A 16,811-nucleotide genomic window follows, 5' to 3' on the forward strand; every position below is an offset into this window, starting at 1 on the left:
TAGTTATATTATGGCCGAAATCGGGATATAACTGGCGCATGCACTAAACTTATAACAGATACGGCAGGCGCGGTGCCCGTTGTCACACAGTGAGGGCGCACGCACCGTTCGGAGATCACAGTAACCGCAAGTCAATATTTCGACTTCCGGTATTTCGTATCATTGGAAACTTCATTATGGAGTCTGCGCAGACGCAGTAGGGGTAGATACACAATAACCTGAAGTTGTCATTGCGACTTCCGGTGCCCCGTATCACCGGAGGCTTCTCTGTGAAATCTGCGCTTTGGGGGCATATACATGGTAAGTGACGCCCATGTTAAACCCTTTTTGGCGCCAATATCCTTTATAAATTATCAGTGCACAGGGGTGAGTTGGCATCCTCCAAACATCACGGGTACGGGGTGCTGTAAGTGCTCCCATAGGGTGCTATCCGTCTTTCATTATCTGTCTGCTGGACTACATCATTATGTTTCATATCTATAGGGTATTGTCCCAGTATTTGGTCCAGCATTAACTTTTTTGTTGTTTTTTGGGTTCAAAATACATTTGTATATATACTTGTTTGTTCCAGCATGTCTCCTGAGGATCCCGATTACCAGCCGGGTGAAACACGTTGGGCATGAAAATAAATGGGATTCTTGATATTTTATGGTTTATTTTCTGTGGAGCTGGGCTGTTGAATAATATTTGTTGCTAGGTTAATTTAGTGGGAGTAACAATTATAAGAACCCTGACCACCTTGTTACTAAGATACACTTATACTGAATATAGTATCATTCTTTGAACCCATCTTTACTATGTTTGTTGCATATCATGCATTTTATATAACGAGGGGTAGTGTTAAGTTTCAACTGTTAATAATTAAAGGTTAAGTTTTAGTTCCGGTGCTTCAGTGAAATTATTTTCCAAAGAGACTTTCACAGCACCCTATGTGCTAAGAAAGATATTGGATCTAAGGTTACTGTTGTTATGTTGGATGACAACAGGAGGAGCAGCATGTTGACATGACTGACATGATGACTAAACCGTCTTGCAGTGTTGGCTGTAGTTGTATTTGCACTGGTAAACCAGGTATTGGAGGTGTAAATAGGAGCACTAGTAGCTTTAATAGTGGCAGGGATGTAAGAAGGGGCACTGGTAGTCATGCTTTTAGTAGTAGCACTAGTAGTGGTAGGAACACAGGTGGCAGGGGTCGGAGTGCCACTTAACATACATGTAGAGGTTGGATTTATGACTGTGGGCAAGAACATCTGAGAAAAGATGGGGAAAGAAGAGAGCGGTGGTGTTAGGTCAATAGAACACCTGTAGCTGAAAGTCTGCCTTATAGCCCAAAGTCATGCAAGCACCTTCTGGTGGTTTGTGCAGGCACTGTTTGATGCCCTATGCTTGGTATGTGATGTGCCATTTCACTCGCGGTCCAGAAGGAATTGCTACGTGCCATTCTTTTCATCTGATGACCTGTCTGTGCAGAGGTTTGTGCACCATCTTACTTTAGGCAGCATGTAAACACAACATATGGGTTTCAGAGAATACAAAAGATGGTAGATGTAAAAAGCAGCGGGGATAGTGAAATCTATTACATAGTGTTATAGACTCTGATCATGTTTTTTTATACCCAGAAGGCATTAGAGGTCATTGCAAGATGATATCCAGGTCAGGTTGGCCTGATAATATCCCTTGAATTAACAATACAATGAAGACAAAGAAAAGGATAAATAAAATAATGGCAAATTTTAAAAGGGTATTCCAGGAAAAAATTTCTTTTTATATATCAACTGGCTGCAGATTTGTAAATTACTTCTATAAAAAAATCTTAATCCTTCTAATAATTATCAGCTTCTGAAGTTCAGTTGTTCTTTTCTGTCTGACAACAGTGCTCTCTGCTGACATCTCTGCTTGTCTCGCGAACTGCACAGAGTAGAAGAGGTTTGCTATGGGGATTTGCTTCTACTCTGGACAGTTCCCGAGACAGGTGTCATCAGAGAGCACTTAGGGTATGTTCACACTACGGAATTCCCGTGGAATTCCGTGGTGTGAACTTAACATTAGTGTGAATGGGTCTCCGCGAGACCTGTTCACACTGCGGAATTTCAGCGGTGGACAATTCCGCCGCTGAAATTGTTCCGCGCAGAGAAAGAACTTGTTCATTCTTTGCGCGGAAGTCCGCGAGCACTGTATAGCCGTCAATGGTGTCTGAATCGCCAGTCTGAATCTCCGCTCGCTGAATTCAGCGAGCGGAGGTTCCGTTCACAGAAAATAACTCAACTTCAGCAGCTCATAAGTACTGAAATGATTAAGATTTAAGATTTAATAGAAGTAATTTACAAATCTGTTTAACTTTCTGGCACCAGTTGATATATATATATGAAAAAAAAATTCCTGGATAACCCCTTTAAGCCAGCATTGGATGAAATGAGAGTGTCAGCCTAACCGAGACAATAGACTCAGTATAGCTATTAGAGGAAAAAAAACTATGGCTTATCTGTATTCATTTTACAATTTTACAAACAATACACAAGGATTAACCCTGCCTTGTTTAATGCACAGAACAGGGAGGTGTGATGATCCTCAAGACATGTACAAACAATATCCAAAGAGTATTCAATAATTTCTGATGAAATGCATAGATGAGAAAGTGATGTAAAAAAAAGAAAATGATATAAAAAGGGGGAAATAATAAATCAGTCTAAGAGGAAGCAGAAGAAATCGTACCGATAATAACTGTCCAAATACTCAAATTAGAGGAATGCCCTCATATTGGGAGATATACTTAGGGGGTTCGGGAGGAATCAGAGAAAAGAAGCAAAATTCAATTGATGTCTAATCTAGTGGGTATAATGTTTCATGCAGAAAATTCATTAAAATGAGCGTGCGTGTGTGCGCGTGTATACCCCGCTACACCCCCAGGAAAGGCAGGGGGAGAGAGGCCGTCGCTGCCCGCTTCTCTCCCCCTGCCTTTCCTGGGGTCTAGAGCCCTGCTGCCGCCGCTTCTCTCCCGCTGGCTATCTGCGCCGCTGCCCGTTCTCTCCCCCTGACTATCGGTGCCGGCGCCCCATTGCCGGCACCGATAGCCAGGGGAGAGAAGCGGCGCCGACAGCCAGGGGGAGAGAAGGGACAGCGGCGCCACTGCCCCGTTGCGTCCCCCCATCCCCGGTTGCGTAATTACCTGTTGCCGGGGTCGGGTCCGCGCTGCTTCAGGCCTCTGGTGTGCGTCCCCTGCGTCGTTGCTATGCACTGCACGGTGCGGCGCACTGACGTCATGCGCCGCGCCGTGCAGCACATAGCAACGACGCAGGGGATGCACACCGGAGGCCTGAAGCAGCACGGACCCGACCCCAGCAACAGGTAATTATGCAACCGGGGATGGGGGGAGGCAACGGGGCAGCGGCGCTGGCAAAGGGTACCGCTGCCCCTTCTCTCCCCCTGTCTGTCGGTGCCGCTGCCCCATTGCCGACGCCGCTTCTCTCCCCCTGGCTATCGGCGCCGGCACCGATAGTCAGGGGGAGAGAACGGGCAGCGGCGCCGATAGCCAGGGGGAGAGAAGGGCCGGCAACAGGGCTCTAGACCCCAGGGCAGGCAGGGGGAAGAGAAGCCGGCAGCGCTGGCTGTCTCTGCACCTGCAAAGCCGCTGCAGTTCATTGATTTAAAGTGCCCGCTTTAAATCATTGAACTGCAGCGGCTTATCGGCGTATAACACGCACATAGATTTTAGGCTAAAAATGTTAGCTAAAAAGTGCGTGTTATACGCCGATAAATGTGGTATATCATGCAAAAAAAATTAAGGCTAGGGGATAAGTTTTAGATCGTGGGGGGTCCAACCACTGGGACACCCCGTGATCTCCTTAATTGGACCCTGGTTCTCCTCGGGAAGAGGGCATGTCGACCCACGCACAAAGCAGCAGACGACACGTCCCATCCATATATCTCTATAGGAGAGCTGTTTAGCAATCTCCGGCTCTCCCACAGAGTTACATGGATGGGGCATGTTTGCCACCGCTTTGTGTAGGAGATTGCAGGGGGGTCCCAGAGGTCGGAGCCCCATGATCTAAAACTTTAAGTATCTAAGGTTTTTAAAGGGGTAATACTGATCAGTGCTCTGCCTCTACATAGCACTGCAAACAGAAACCACAAAGCGCTCCGTAGTGTAATAAAGTCGGGGTGAGAAAAATATCACAAAGGTTGATATGAAAATTGCTCACCTCGTAGGTTGCGCTCCCAGTCAGTCACAACATTGATGTAAACTTGTAAGGTATCACCACCATGCAGCCGTCCCTCCACCATTACTTGGTGTCCAATATTGCAATACTTCAGCCTCCAACCACACAGGGATTCCACAAGGCGCAATAGGTGAATAGCAGCACTAGCCACAAGGGCACTCAGGCAAAAGCGAGATATAAGTAATATAATTTATTATAGAACAACGCGTTTCAACGCCAGAACTGGCGTCTTCCTCAGGTTCACCAAGGTGAACCTGAGGAAAACGCCGGTTCTGCCGTTGAAACGCGTTGTTCTATAATAAATTATATTACTTATATCTCGCTTTTGCCTGAGTGCCCTTGTGGCTAGTGCTGCTATTCACCTATTGCGCCTTGTGGAATCTACATAGCACTGAACAGTATTAGCGATCTAATAAATGCTATAAATAGTCCCCTGTGGAGACATAAAAAGTGTAAGGAAAACTGTAAAAAAAAAAGTTAAAAAACTTGTGAAAAAGCCGCTCCCCCAATAAAAAATTTAATTGCCCCTTTTTTCCTATTTTACCCCAAAAAGTGTTAAAAAAATTGTAAATGAATATATTTGGTATCGGCGAGTGCGTGAACTATCAAAATATAATGTTAATGATCCTGTGTGGTGCGTTCACATGAACATGAAAAAAAAAGAGTTCTAAATCGCTGCTTTATGGTCACATCACATTTGAAATTTGTTTTATAAAAACTCACATAAACGCAAACTCTAAAGAGTTCACCTAGTGACCTCCAGTACTAGCATTCTGATTAGATGGCCAGGTGCAGTGATCAAATACCACATCCTTAGCCAGAGGATTCATGGGAAATGTAGGCAGCATTATGAAGTTTAGTGATGGATCTGTATCCAATATGGAGCCTAACCTATCTATGCCTGCCACATCAACTAAAACAGGTAAGCTAAGGCATAAGCAAGAACCTCGATATCAGTGGTCTCCAAACTGTGGACCTTAAGGCTAGGTTCAGACTACGGAATTTCCGCCTGCAATTCCTCTTTGAAATTGCAGCTGGAAATTGCGTTTGTACAATGTATAGTGTAGTGAATGGGTTTCCGTTCACAAATTCACACTTCGGAATTTGTGAACGGAAAATCCGCTTGGAAATTTCCGCCTGAAGAATGCCGTTGCTCTTTCTTCAGGCGGAAATACTCGCGGAACTCATTGCAGTCTATTGGAGACTGCAGTGTCCGCGCGGTCCTAGCGCCGGCTGATTCAGTCAGCGCTGGCCGCACTCGGAATCTCCGGACGGAAATTTTCTGCCCGGAGATTCCGTAGTCTGAACCTAGACTTAGATGTTGCAACACTAAAACTCCCAGCATGCTGGTAGTTGTAGTTTTGCAACAGCTGGAGGTTCACAGTTTAGAGCCCACTGCTCTACATTCTTCTCTTATAATAGCTTATACTGCACTACATAAGCAATAATAATATTAATAGTAATAATTTCCCAGAGTGCGCTTTAACAAGAAACCGTATGTCCACATAATTGACTAGTTGGAACACATTGTGTGGCATTATGGCACTTTATATGAAGAATTATTCTTTTTATGAAGATTTATAATTTAAAAATACATTTCGAGAACAAATAATACAAATAACTAAATTATTATTATTATTTTTTTTTTTTACCACAGATACTGTACTGTCTCACTGATACTGTCTCATTTGGCAATTTTTCTGACAGTAGTTTAATAGTAAATTGTGAAATACAGGCCCCATAGGAACGTGTGCCTGAACCCAACATGGCCACCAAAACAACCGCGTCACTCCCAGAACACTATTCAAAACCAGAACGGAACAAACATTTTTTTTTTTTTTTTTTTACGTTTTGGAAACGAGTTGTTAATTTGCCTCCCATCCCTGGTGACTTCCCGGAACACGCATAACTGTTCGAACTAATCAACGAGGGAATGCGGCGCTCGGGACGCTGATTGGCCGCCATCTAAGAAGTAGGCGGGGCCATGAGTGACAAGAGCATGCGCAGTGATCAGGGCGTTCCATTAATTACGTCATTTGGGTATTTCCGCAGTACTTCAAGGGATTGTCCGTCAATGTGTGTGCGTAAGGGGGCGTGGGCTTCAAGAAGAGTAAAGTGGAGTGAAGGCGGAGAAGTGGTATCGAGAAAGCGGAATAAAATAGTTGTGGAAAAGTTGTGTTACGTGCCCTGTGGAGCTCACTGGCCTGGCCACGGAGGGCTGCCTGTTCTAGATATGGACGGTAAGAGGCATTCGGGAAGTGGGAGCAGGTAGAGAGTACGGCCTGAAGTACGGGCTGATCGTCTGAGCATCGTGTTATTCTGGTCATGTATATAGTTATTTGCTTTATTTTGTAGTGTTGTGGGTGAGTATTGTTTTATTATGTTTCTCACCTACTGTGTATTGTTTCCCAACCAAGTCGCCTCCGTCTGTTCAAAACTACAACTCCCAGCATGCCCGGACAGCCTTTGGCTGTCCGGGCATGCTGGGAGTTGTAGTTTTTAAACAGCTGAAGACACCCTGGTTTGTTAAGAGCCGAATGCAGTGTTCTCTCCCCAATTGCTACCAAAGTACAATTGCTAGAAGCCTTGGGCTGTCAGGGCATTCTGGGAGTTGTAGTTTTCTGACAGCTTGAGAACCCCAGGTTGGAAAACACTGGCTAAACCCGAAATCATTGTGAGACAAAATTGAAAAAAACAAACAAAATAATGCTATTTTGTAACTTTTTGGGCCTCCCATTTCTATACAGTACATTTTTTTTTTTTTTTGTAAAAAGGACACCTTATCATTATTCTGTAGGTCCATACGGTTAAAATGATACCCTACTTATATAGGTTTGATTTTGTCAGACTTGTGGAAAAAAAATCATAACTACATGCAGGAAAATGTATACGTTTAAAATGGTCATCTTCCGACCCCTATAATTTTTATTTTTCTGCGTACGGGGCGGTATGTGGGCTCATTTTTTGCGCCGTGATCTGAAGTTTTTTATTTTTGAATTGATCGGACTTATTGATCGCTTTTTATTCATTTTTTTTTTGTTCTTTTCATGATATAAAAAGTGACCAAAAATACACTATTTTGGACTTTGGAATTTTTTTTGCGAGTACACCATTGACTGTGTGGTTTAATTAATGATATATTTTCAGACATTTCTTCACGCAGCGATACCACATATTTATTTTTATTTACACGTTTTTTTTGTTTGTTTTTTTAATGGGAAAAGGGGGGTGATTCAAACTTTTATTAGGGAAGGGGTTAAATGATCTTGTGGCCCCGTGTTATAGAACAGGAGCGGACTCATGACGTACATGTACGTCATGGGTCCTTAAGGGGTTAAATTGATACCCTACTTATATAGGTTTGATTTTGTCGTACTTCAGGAAAAAAATCCATAACTACATGCACAAAAATAATACATTTAAAATTGTCATCTTCTTACCCCTATAACTTTTTTATTTTTGCGTACGGGGCTGTATGAGGGCTCATATTTTGTTCCGGGATCTGAAGCTTCATCGGTACCATTTTTTGTTTTTTTGATCGATTTTTATTAATTTTTTTTTTTAATGTCAACAATGATCGAATTCAAGGGATGAATGATGACTCTAGCGATTGTTTGCGTGATCGGTCTGCATAGTAACTGAGCTGTGTGAATTGATCGAGCGCCGTTCAATCTTATATGTTAATTTCGGCTTCTACATTATGGCCACAAGTCCTGTCCCGTCCTGAGTTCATGGCTCGTGGTAGGGCCAGAACACCAAATGTGATAAAAATGCAACCATAACCCTTGTGTGAAATTGCCCTAAGGGTGCGTTCACACAAGCAGATTTTGTTTCAAACTGGCAGTGTGTTTCCCAATGCGAGTTCAGAAGAGGTGGGCTCACAGTGCGCTGTCTGTAGTGGAGATTATTAGAAACTTATTTGGCAAAATTTGGCAATTTTATTTTTACGTTTTCCTTTTTTTATTCCTCGCCTTCAAAAAAATCATAACTTTTATATTTTCATCCACAGACTAGTATGAGGGCTTGTTTTTTGCGCGACCAGTTGTCCGTTGTAATGCCATCACTCACTTTATCATTAAATGTATGGCGCAACCAAACAAAATACTATTTGTGTGGGGAAATTAAAAAGAAAACTGCACACTTGCAAATTTTGGAAAGTTTCGTTTTCACACGATACAATTTGCGGTAAAAATTACGTGTTCTTTATTCTTTGGGTCAATACAATTAAAATGATACCCATGGTAACATACTTTTCTATTACTGTTGCACTTAAAAAAAATCGCAAACTGTTTAACCAAATTAGTAAGTTTTAAAATCCCCCTACTTTGAAGACCTATAACTTCTTCATTTTTCCGTATAGGCTGCGTTTTTTTTACACTTTTTGGGGGTGGAAAATGGAACAATTTACGTTTTTATTGGGGGTGGGGTTTTTCAAAATTTTTTTTAAAACTTTTTTTTTTACTTTTATTTTTACACTTTAATAGTCCTCATAGTGGACTATTTATAGAAATCATTCGATTGCTAACACTGCTCAGTGCTATGCATAGGACATAGCACTGATCAGTATTATCGGTCATTTTCTGCTCTGGTCTGCTCGATCTCAGACCAGAGCAGAAGATCCGTGGAAGGCAGCGGAGGCACGTGAGGGGACCTCCGGCTGCCATGCTGTCATCCATTTTAGTGTCCACCGATCATCCATTTTAGTGTCCGCAGTGCTGCAGATGCCGTGATCTGTATTGATCACGGCATCTGAGGGGTTAATGGCAGACATCCGGTCGATCGTGGAGGTCCGCCATTACTGGTGGGTCCCTGGCTGCTATCAGCAGCCGGGACCTGCCGCGCATGATCCGGGCATCGCTCCGATGCTCGCGGTAATGTATAGGACGTAAATGTACGTCCTGGTTCATTAAGGACCAGCTCACCAGGACGTACATTTACATCCTGCGTCGTTAAGGGGTTAAGTCCCTATAGAGGACTATTATAAGCAATCACAGTGAGTCACCTGAGCTAGCTGGGATGTAGGATTTAATTTAGATGCAGTGATCATGATGTCTGAACAGTTATTGACATGATGGTACACTGATAGTAGCTAATGCTCACCGATATGAATCTTGAAAGTTAATGAATGCCCCAGGGCGTACATGTAGGTCCTGGTGCACTAAGTCCCAGGTGGCAAGGGTGTACCTGTATGTCCAATGTTGCCAACGGGTTAAGGGGTTTAAAAAAAAAATAAAAAAAATAAAACTTGGAATGCTCCTTTGAACAATTGTCTGTGGCCACTCTGCTTCAGTATTTTTCAGCAGTGTTTAAGCTAAAATCAAAAGTGGAACCTACAGAGAAATAAAACTTTTCCCATGTTTTGGAGACACTGCTGGTTTTGGATTACGAAAACAGATGCAATATACTGGTCAAAATATTGCCATGTAAAACCAGCCTAAGGCTGAATGAGCCCCTCTTATCCTTTCCGTGCCTGGTGTTTTGGACATTAATGTAGCCATGATAATTTTCACTTTTTTGGCATGTACAATATTTACGTTAGGAGTAGCACATTTTTATTTTTCACACTTTTATATTTGACCCTTTTCATCAGATTTGACTTAGTAGCGATCTGCTATGATAGCTCCCATACACTGATCACACAGCGAGGGCCATCTTGCTTTTGTATTAGAGGACATTAAGGTTGGTGTACTATCTGGAGTCTATTTTATTTCTGTGTCTCTCCCCCTTCGTCCCTCTCCATAGACTTGTTTAAGCAGTATGTAACTCATCCCTCAGTGAGCTGATAATCCATCTTTTAAAGCTGTCCTGTCACTGATTTTAGGGGTCAATGGAAGCCAATGGTGTGATAAGATTAGGATAAGGATAAGGCGTAAGCCGATATCTTATTTTTATACCCCATTTATGTGCCAGATATAAGCATTTTTCTTCACATGCTAATTGGGCCCAAAAGCCCAGGTGGCGTTATTAGGCCCAAAAGCCCATGTCCCGTTCAACCCCTTGGTGCCTTCTTGATCACATCCTGTATTTGTTGACTGACCTCTGGTAGCCTAGCCTAACAAAATCTTGTGCTAGCGCTGTCCGATCATTTAGCATGCTTGTGTTCAGAAAGGAAGCCTGATGAGAGGAAAGAGGTACTTTTTCAGTACGATACATTATTACAGTAGTTTATTACAGTCACATGTACAATTTATTTATATGAAGGTTGTTAAGATTAAGATGCAGGGCTGTGGAGTCGGAGTCGAGGAGTCGGACAAAATTTTGGGTACCTGGAGTCTGAGTCGGCAAACTGCTCAGACTCCTACTAAATTTAAATTGGAATAAAAAAAAAAAGCAAGCTTAAATGTCCCAATTCACAAAAAGTTATAATTAATGACTTCTCTACTATAAGAATAATGAACAATGCATGCAGTACCTCACGTAACCGCAAAACGAACACGTGACCGTGAAGAAGCATGCTTTTCATGTGCTTCACTATATGGCACGCAACGCACAATTAGGAGAGGCAAAAGTGTTGTGTTCTGCTGTTACAGGGAACCCATGGGTAACCTAGCCTCTCACTGATAAGGGATTAAGTAAATATGTTTTTTGCAGAACTAGAGACACTTGTGTAAGTGAAGGGAATGGAGGGTCAATAGTTCAAGACAGAAGCTGTATACCATTGGAAAAACTTAAAATTAAATTAATAAAAAAAAATTAATAAAACTTTGTTTTCATTGGGTTTGTCTTTTGCTTATAGGGGTACTCAGTTACCTTGCTGTTGGAGCTCAGCTTTCCAGCGTCCAGAAGTTATTGTTCCGAACAATGTGTGTGCAGGCTTCTGTGTTCAGGGCTGCCCCTCGTGACGTCACGCCCTCCCCCTAGTGCCGTCGTGCCCCCTTCCCATAGGCTTTCGTTGAGGGGGCGGGCGTGACGTCACGAGGGGCAGCCCTGAACACAGAAGCCCGCACACACATTGTTCGGAACAATAACTTCCGGACGCTGGAAAGCTGAGCTCCAACAGCAAGGTAACGGAGTACCCCTTTAAACTGTTCAATACAGTAGACTGTTGGCTTCCTAGCCAGTAGTCCTGTGGTAATGACATGTATGTTGCCTTTCTTTCCTTCAAGGAATGTATAAAATACATTCGCATATTAATACAGAGGAGTCGGGAGTACAAAAAAACTGCGGAGTCGGAACATTTATCTACAGACTCCACAGCCCTGTTAAGATGACTGCCTATATAAGAGGCTCTGTTTTAGTGTGCAGTGTTTTTTAACACCACTTTAGAACAGGACTTGCGCTAATTAATATATCACGTCATCCAGGAGCCAGGTGCTTTGTTAAATGGCAACGTAGCTGTTGCTCTTTCTCAATAGGAGGAACCTCACTTTGATTAGTTCTTTGTCATGGACAAGGCTTGCTCCTTTAGTACTTTTAGGCTAGGTTCACACTACAGAATTTCTGCCTGCAATTCCGTTTTGAAATTGCAGGCAGAAATTCCGCTTGCTAAAATGTACTTTGTAGTGAATAGGTTTCCTTTCACAAATTCACACTTCGGAAATTTCTGCCTGAAGAATGGCGTTACTCATTCTTCAGGCGGAAATACTCGCAGAACACATTGCAGTCTATTGGAGACTGCAGTGTCCGCACTGTCCTAGCGCCGACTGAATCAGTTGGCACTGGCCGCACTGCCTGGAGATTCTGCAGTGTGAACCTAGCCTTACTATCCTGGTCAAGGATAGCCCTTCGATCTTGTCAATTTTCTAGTGACAAGATTGGGAACTGGAAAACTAGTGGATTCATTTTGAGGGCAAATATAATTCTCTGGATAAATAGACTCAACGACCCCCCCCCCCCCCCCCCCCCCCAAAAAAAAAAATCTAAAAATTTGTTTTTCCTAAAACAATGCCTCTCGTAGTTATGTCAGTTAAAAAAAATACACTGCTCAAAAAAAAAAGGGAACACTTAAACAACAATGTAACTCCAAGTCATTCACACTTCTGTGAAATCACACTGTTGCTGTTGTGCAAATGGAACAGACAACAGGTGGAAATTATAGGCAATTAGCCAGACACCTCCAATAAAGGAGTGGTTCGGCAGGTGACCACAGACCACTTCTCAGCTCTTATGCTTCCTGGCTAATGATTTGGTCACTTTTGAATGCTGGCGGTGCTTTCACGCTAGTGGTAGCATGAGACGGAGTCTACAACCCACACAAGTGGCTCAGTACAGCTCATCCAGGATGGCGCATCAATGTGAGCGATTTGCTGTGTCTGTCAGCGCAGTATCCAGAGCATGTAGGCGCTGCCAGAAGACAGGCCAGTAAATCAGGAAACGTAGAGGAGGCCATAGGAGGGCAAGCAGGACCACTACCTCTGCCTTTGTGCAAGGAGGAGCACTGCCAGAGCCCTGAAAAATGACCTCCAGCAGGCCACAAATGTGCATGTTTCCACTCAAATGGTCAGAAACAGGCTCCATGAGGATGGTGTGAGGGTCCGATGTCAACATGTGGGGGTTGTGCTTACAGCCAAACACCGTTTGGCATTTGCCAGAGAACATCAAGATTGACAAATTGGCCACTGGCGCCCTGTGCTCTTCACAGATGAAAGCAGGTTCACACTGAGCACATGTGACAGTCTGGAGACACCGTGGAGAATGTCCTGCTGCCTGCAATATCCTCCAGCATGACCGGTTTGGCGGTGGGTCAGCAATTGTGTGTGGTGACATTTCTTTGGGGGTGCCGCACAGCCCTCCATGTGCTTGCCATAAGTAGCCTGACTGCCATTAGGTACCAAGATAAGATCCTCTGACCCCTTGTGAGACCATACGCTGGTGCGGTTGGCCCTGGGTTCCTCCTAATGCAAGACAATGCTAGACCTCATGTGGCTGGAGTGTGTCAGCAGTTTCTGCAAGAGGAAGGCATTGGTGCTATGGACTGGCCCGCCCGTTCCCCAGACCTGAATCCAATTGAGCACATCTGGGACATCCTGTCTCTCTCCATTTATTCCAGGTCTGGAAGGACATCCCTCAGGATACCATCCGCCATCTCATCAGGAGCATGCCCAGGCATTGTAGGGAGGTCATACGGGCACGTGGAGGACACACACACACACACACACACACACAATCAGCCTGTAGTATGGTTTTCCACTTTGATTTTGAATGTGACTCCATATCCAGACCTCCATGGGTTGATAAATTTGATTTCCATTGATAATTTTGTGTGATTTTGTTGTCAGCACATTCAACTATGTAAAGACAAAAGTATTTCATACGATTAGTTCATTCATTCAGATCTAGGATGTGTTATTTTAGTGTTCCCTTAATTTTTTTGAGCAGTGTAATACTGCTGAAACGCAGAAAGACAACAATGGGGAAAAAATAAGTGCATCATTAAGATAAAGAGGCTTAACCCCTCCCTGACATATCACATACATGCATGTCAAGATGTAGTAGAGTGAAATATGAAGCTAAACCTGTCATATCATGTTTGATTCCAAGACTGAGAAGGGAACTGGCTTCACTGCTGAACTAAAGCAGATACTTTAACCACTTCTTATTACAGTGATTTTCATGTCTTCACTAAGATCCATCATTGCATGTCCATAATTTGTATTGTATAATGTCACTAATTTAATAGTGCACTGAAATACTGCTTCAATTCACTGTATAAGTAATCAAAAGATTGCTCATACATGTCCATTAAAGTGTGAAAAGAAGAAAAAGTTTAATGTTTTTTTAAATATAAATGATCCCCCCCCCCCCTTAGTTTTGCTGCACCTATTATCATTTACCTGTGGATGTTATAAATTACCTTTTGTATAACCCTGTAACTGTTATGTTTTTGTGTTGCCATATTCTGCCAGTCGTAATTTTTTTTTTTTTTTTTTTTTTTTTTTTTTTTTAAGTCAATGGAGCTATGTAAGGGCTTGTTTTTTTGTTATAGTTTTGGGGTACATGACGATTTGATCATTTTGGTGCATTTGGGAGGATGCAAGATGTGATAAAATGGTAAATATGCCGCCAGGGGTGTCTAGTAGATACTTTCTTAACCATCCCACTTAAAGGAGTACTGTGGTGTTAGACACTTATCCCCTTTCCGCAGGGACCCCCTGCAACCTCCCGTATGGGGACCCGGCATTGCCATGGCTAATGCGTGTGTCGTTGACCTCACTGACGCCCCGCCACCCAAAGGGCTATGCACGAACACTGCATCTCCGACTGCCCCTTAGACATACATGAAGGGAGCATGTCAGCCTCAGCGTCATTCTGTTGCCGACATGCCTTCTGTACAGAAGAAGGGGCCCCGTACAGGTGGTTGCAGGGGGTCTCAGCGTTCGGACCCCCCGCAATTGGACACTTATGTCTTACACTGCAGATCTGCAGATATGTACTTGGCCAAATATGCATGTGTATGGGGGGAATGGGAGTTGGCTGAACGAGACTTCAGCTGACGGCTTTCAAGCTCATTTTCACCTTTTAACCCATTAACGACACAGGACGTAAATGTACGTCCTGGTGAGGTAATATTTAACCCCTTAACGACCATGGACTTAAATGTACGTCCTGGTTTGGCGGGACTTCCCGCACCAGGACGTACATCTACGTCCTGTGTATGACCGCGAGCATCGGAAGGGTGCGTCATACACGACCGGTTCCGGCTGCTTGCAGCAGCCGGGGACCCGCCCGTAATGGCCGACATCTGCGATCGCGCGGATGTCTGCCATTAACCCCTCAGATGCCGTGATCAGTACAGGTCGCGGCATTGCGGTACTTTGATTGGATGATCTGATCGCCCGCAGCGCTGCCGCAGCGATCCGATCATCCAGCATGGCGGCCGGAGGTCCCCTCACCTGGCTCCGGCCATCGAGCAGAGCAGAAGATCACCGATAATACTGAGCAGTGCTGTGTCCTATGCATAGCACTGCACAGTATTAGCAATCAAAGGATTGCTATAGATAGTCCCCTATGGGGACATAAAAAGGTGTTAAAAAAAATAAATAAAAGTTGAAAAAAAGTGAAACATCCCCTCCCCCAATAAAAAAGAAAATTGTCCGTTTTTCCCATTTTACCCCCAAAAAGCGTAAACTTTTTTTTTAATAAACATATTTGGTATCGCCGCGGGTGTAAATGTCCAAACTATCAAAACTATCAAAATGTTAATGTCATTAATGTTAATGATCCCGTATGGTGAATGGCGTAAACAATGAAACAAAGTTCAGAAATGCTGCTTTTTTTTGTCACATTTTATTAAAAATTATCTAAAAGTTTTATATATGCAAATGTGGTATCTAAAATGAGCCCTCATACCACCCTATATACGGAAAAATGAAAGTTATAGGTGGTCAAAATAGGACGATTTTTAGATTACTGATTTTGTACAAAGTTTTTAGATTTTTTTGAATTTTTTTTTTTTGTGGTACAAAAATATAAAAGTATCTAGCCATGGGTATCATTTTAATCGTATTGAACCATAGAATAAAGAACACATATAATTTACCGTAAATTGTACAGTGTGAAAACGAACCCCTCCAAAATTTGCAAAATTTTGGTTTTCATTTAAATTTCCTCCCTAACAAATTTTTTTTATGGCAAAGTGAGCGGTTTCATTACAAAGTACAATTGGTCACGCAAAAAAAAATAAGCCCTTATATGGGTCTGTAGATGGAAAAATAAGAGTTATGGATTTTAGAAGGCGAGGAGGGGAAAAAACGAAAAACGCAAAAATAAAATTGGCCTGGTCCTTAAAGGAATACTCTGGTGCAGAGTATTCCTGCTCCGGGCTGCAAAAAAAAATTAAAATTAACAATCTCTCACCTTCCTGGGTTCCTGCGGAGCACCACTACAACTGATCGGTCCTCCGATCCATCTTCTTCATACTTCCGTGTGTAACGAAGTGTCACATGGCGCTCAGCCTATTATGGGCCGAGGCAGAACATTGCGGCGGCCAGCAATAGGCTGAGCGCCATGTGACGCTTCGTTACACACGGAAGTATGAAGAAGATGGGCCGGAGGACCGATCAGCTGTAGTGGCGCTCCGCGGGAACCCAGGAAGGTGAGAGATGGTTCATTTTCATTTTTTTGCAGCCCGGGCAGGACGGAGCAGGAATACTCTGCACTAGAGTACTCCTTTAAGGTGAAAATGGGCTTGGTCATTAAGGGGTTAAAGGGGTACTCCTGTGGGAAATGTTTTATTTTTATTTTTATTTTTTCAACTGGTGCCAGAAAGTTGCTTCTATTTAAAAAAAAAAAATCCTTCCAAAATTAGCAAAATTGCGGTTTTCATTTTTTCTATTTCTCCACACAAATAGTATTTTTTTTTTATTTGTTTTATTTTTATTTTTTATTTTTTGTGTGTGGTTGCGCCATACAATTGAGTGAGTGATGTCATTACAAAGGACAACTGGTCGTTCAAAAAACAAGCCCTCATACTAGTCTGTGGATGAAAATATAAAAGTTATGATTTTTTGAAGGCGAGGAGGAAAAAACGAAAACTTAAAAATAAAATTGTCTGAGACCTGTAGACCAAAATGGGCTGAGTCCTGAAGGGGTTAAGGGCCAGGCCATTTTTTTTTTTTTTTAATTTTTTTTTTTTTTTTTTTTTTTAGCATTTTC

The 16,811-nt window shown here is 42.9% G+C and overlaps 1 protein-coding gene across 2 annotated transcripts in view; it reads left to right on the top strand.

Moving 5' to 3' along the window:
• Positions 1 to 6,238: 6,238 nt before the first annotated feature.
• The window catches only part of RELA (RELA proto-oncogene, NF-kB subunit), a 55,965-nt gene continuing 45,392 nt past the window's right edge, over positions 6,239 to 16,811 (top strand). Inside the window, exon 1 of one of the 2 annotated variants that reach the window (XM_056527307.1) lies at positions 6,239 to 6,457. In XM_056527307.1, coding sequence (XP_056383282.1) covers positions 6,292 to 6,457 — 166 coding nt within the window. In that variant the 5' untranslated portion in view covers positions 6,239 to 6,291. The remainder of the gene's footprint in view (positions 6,458 to 16,811) is intronic. The other variant, XM_056527306.1, reaches the window with a different exon arrangement.

Source organism: Hyla sarda, chromosome 6, assembly GCF_029499605.1.
Source record: "Hyla sarda isolate aHylSar1 chromosome 6, aHylSar1.hap1, whole genome shotgun sequence".
Lineage (NCBI taxonomy): Eukaryota > Metazoa > Chordata > Amphibia > Anura > Hylidae > Hyla > Hyla sarda.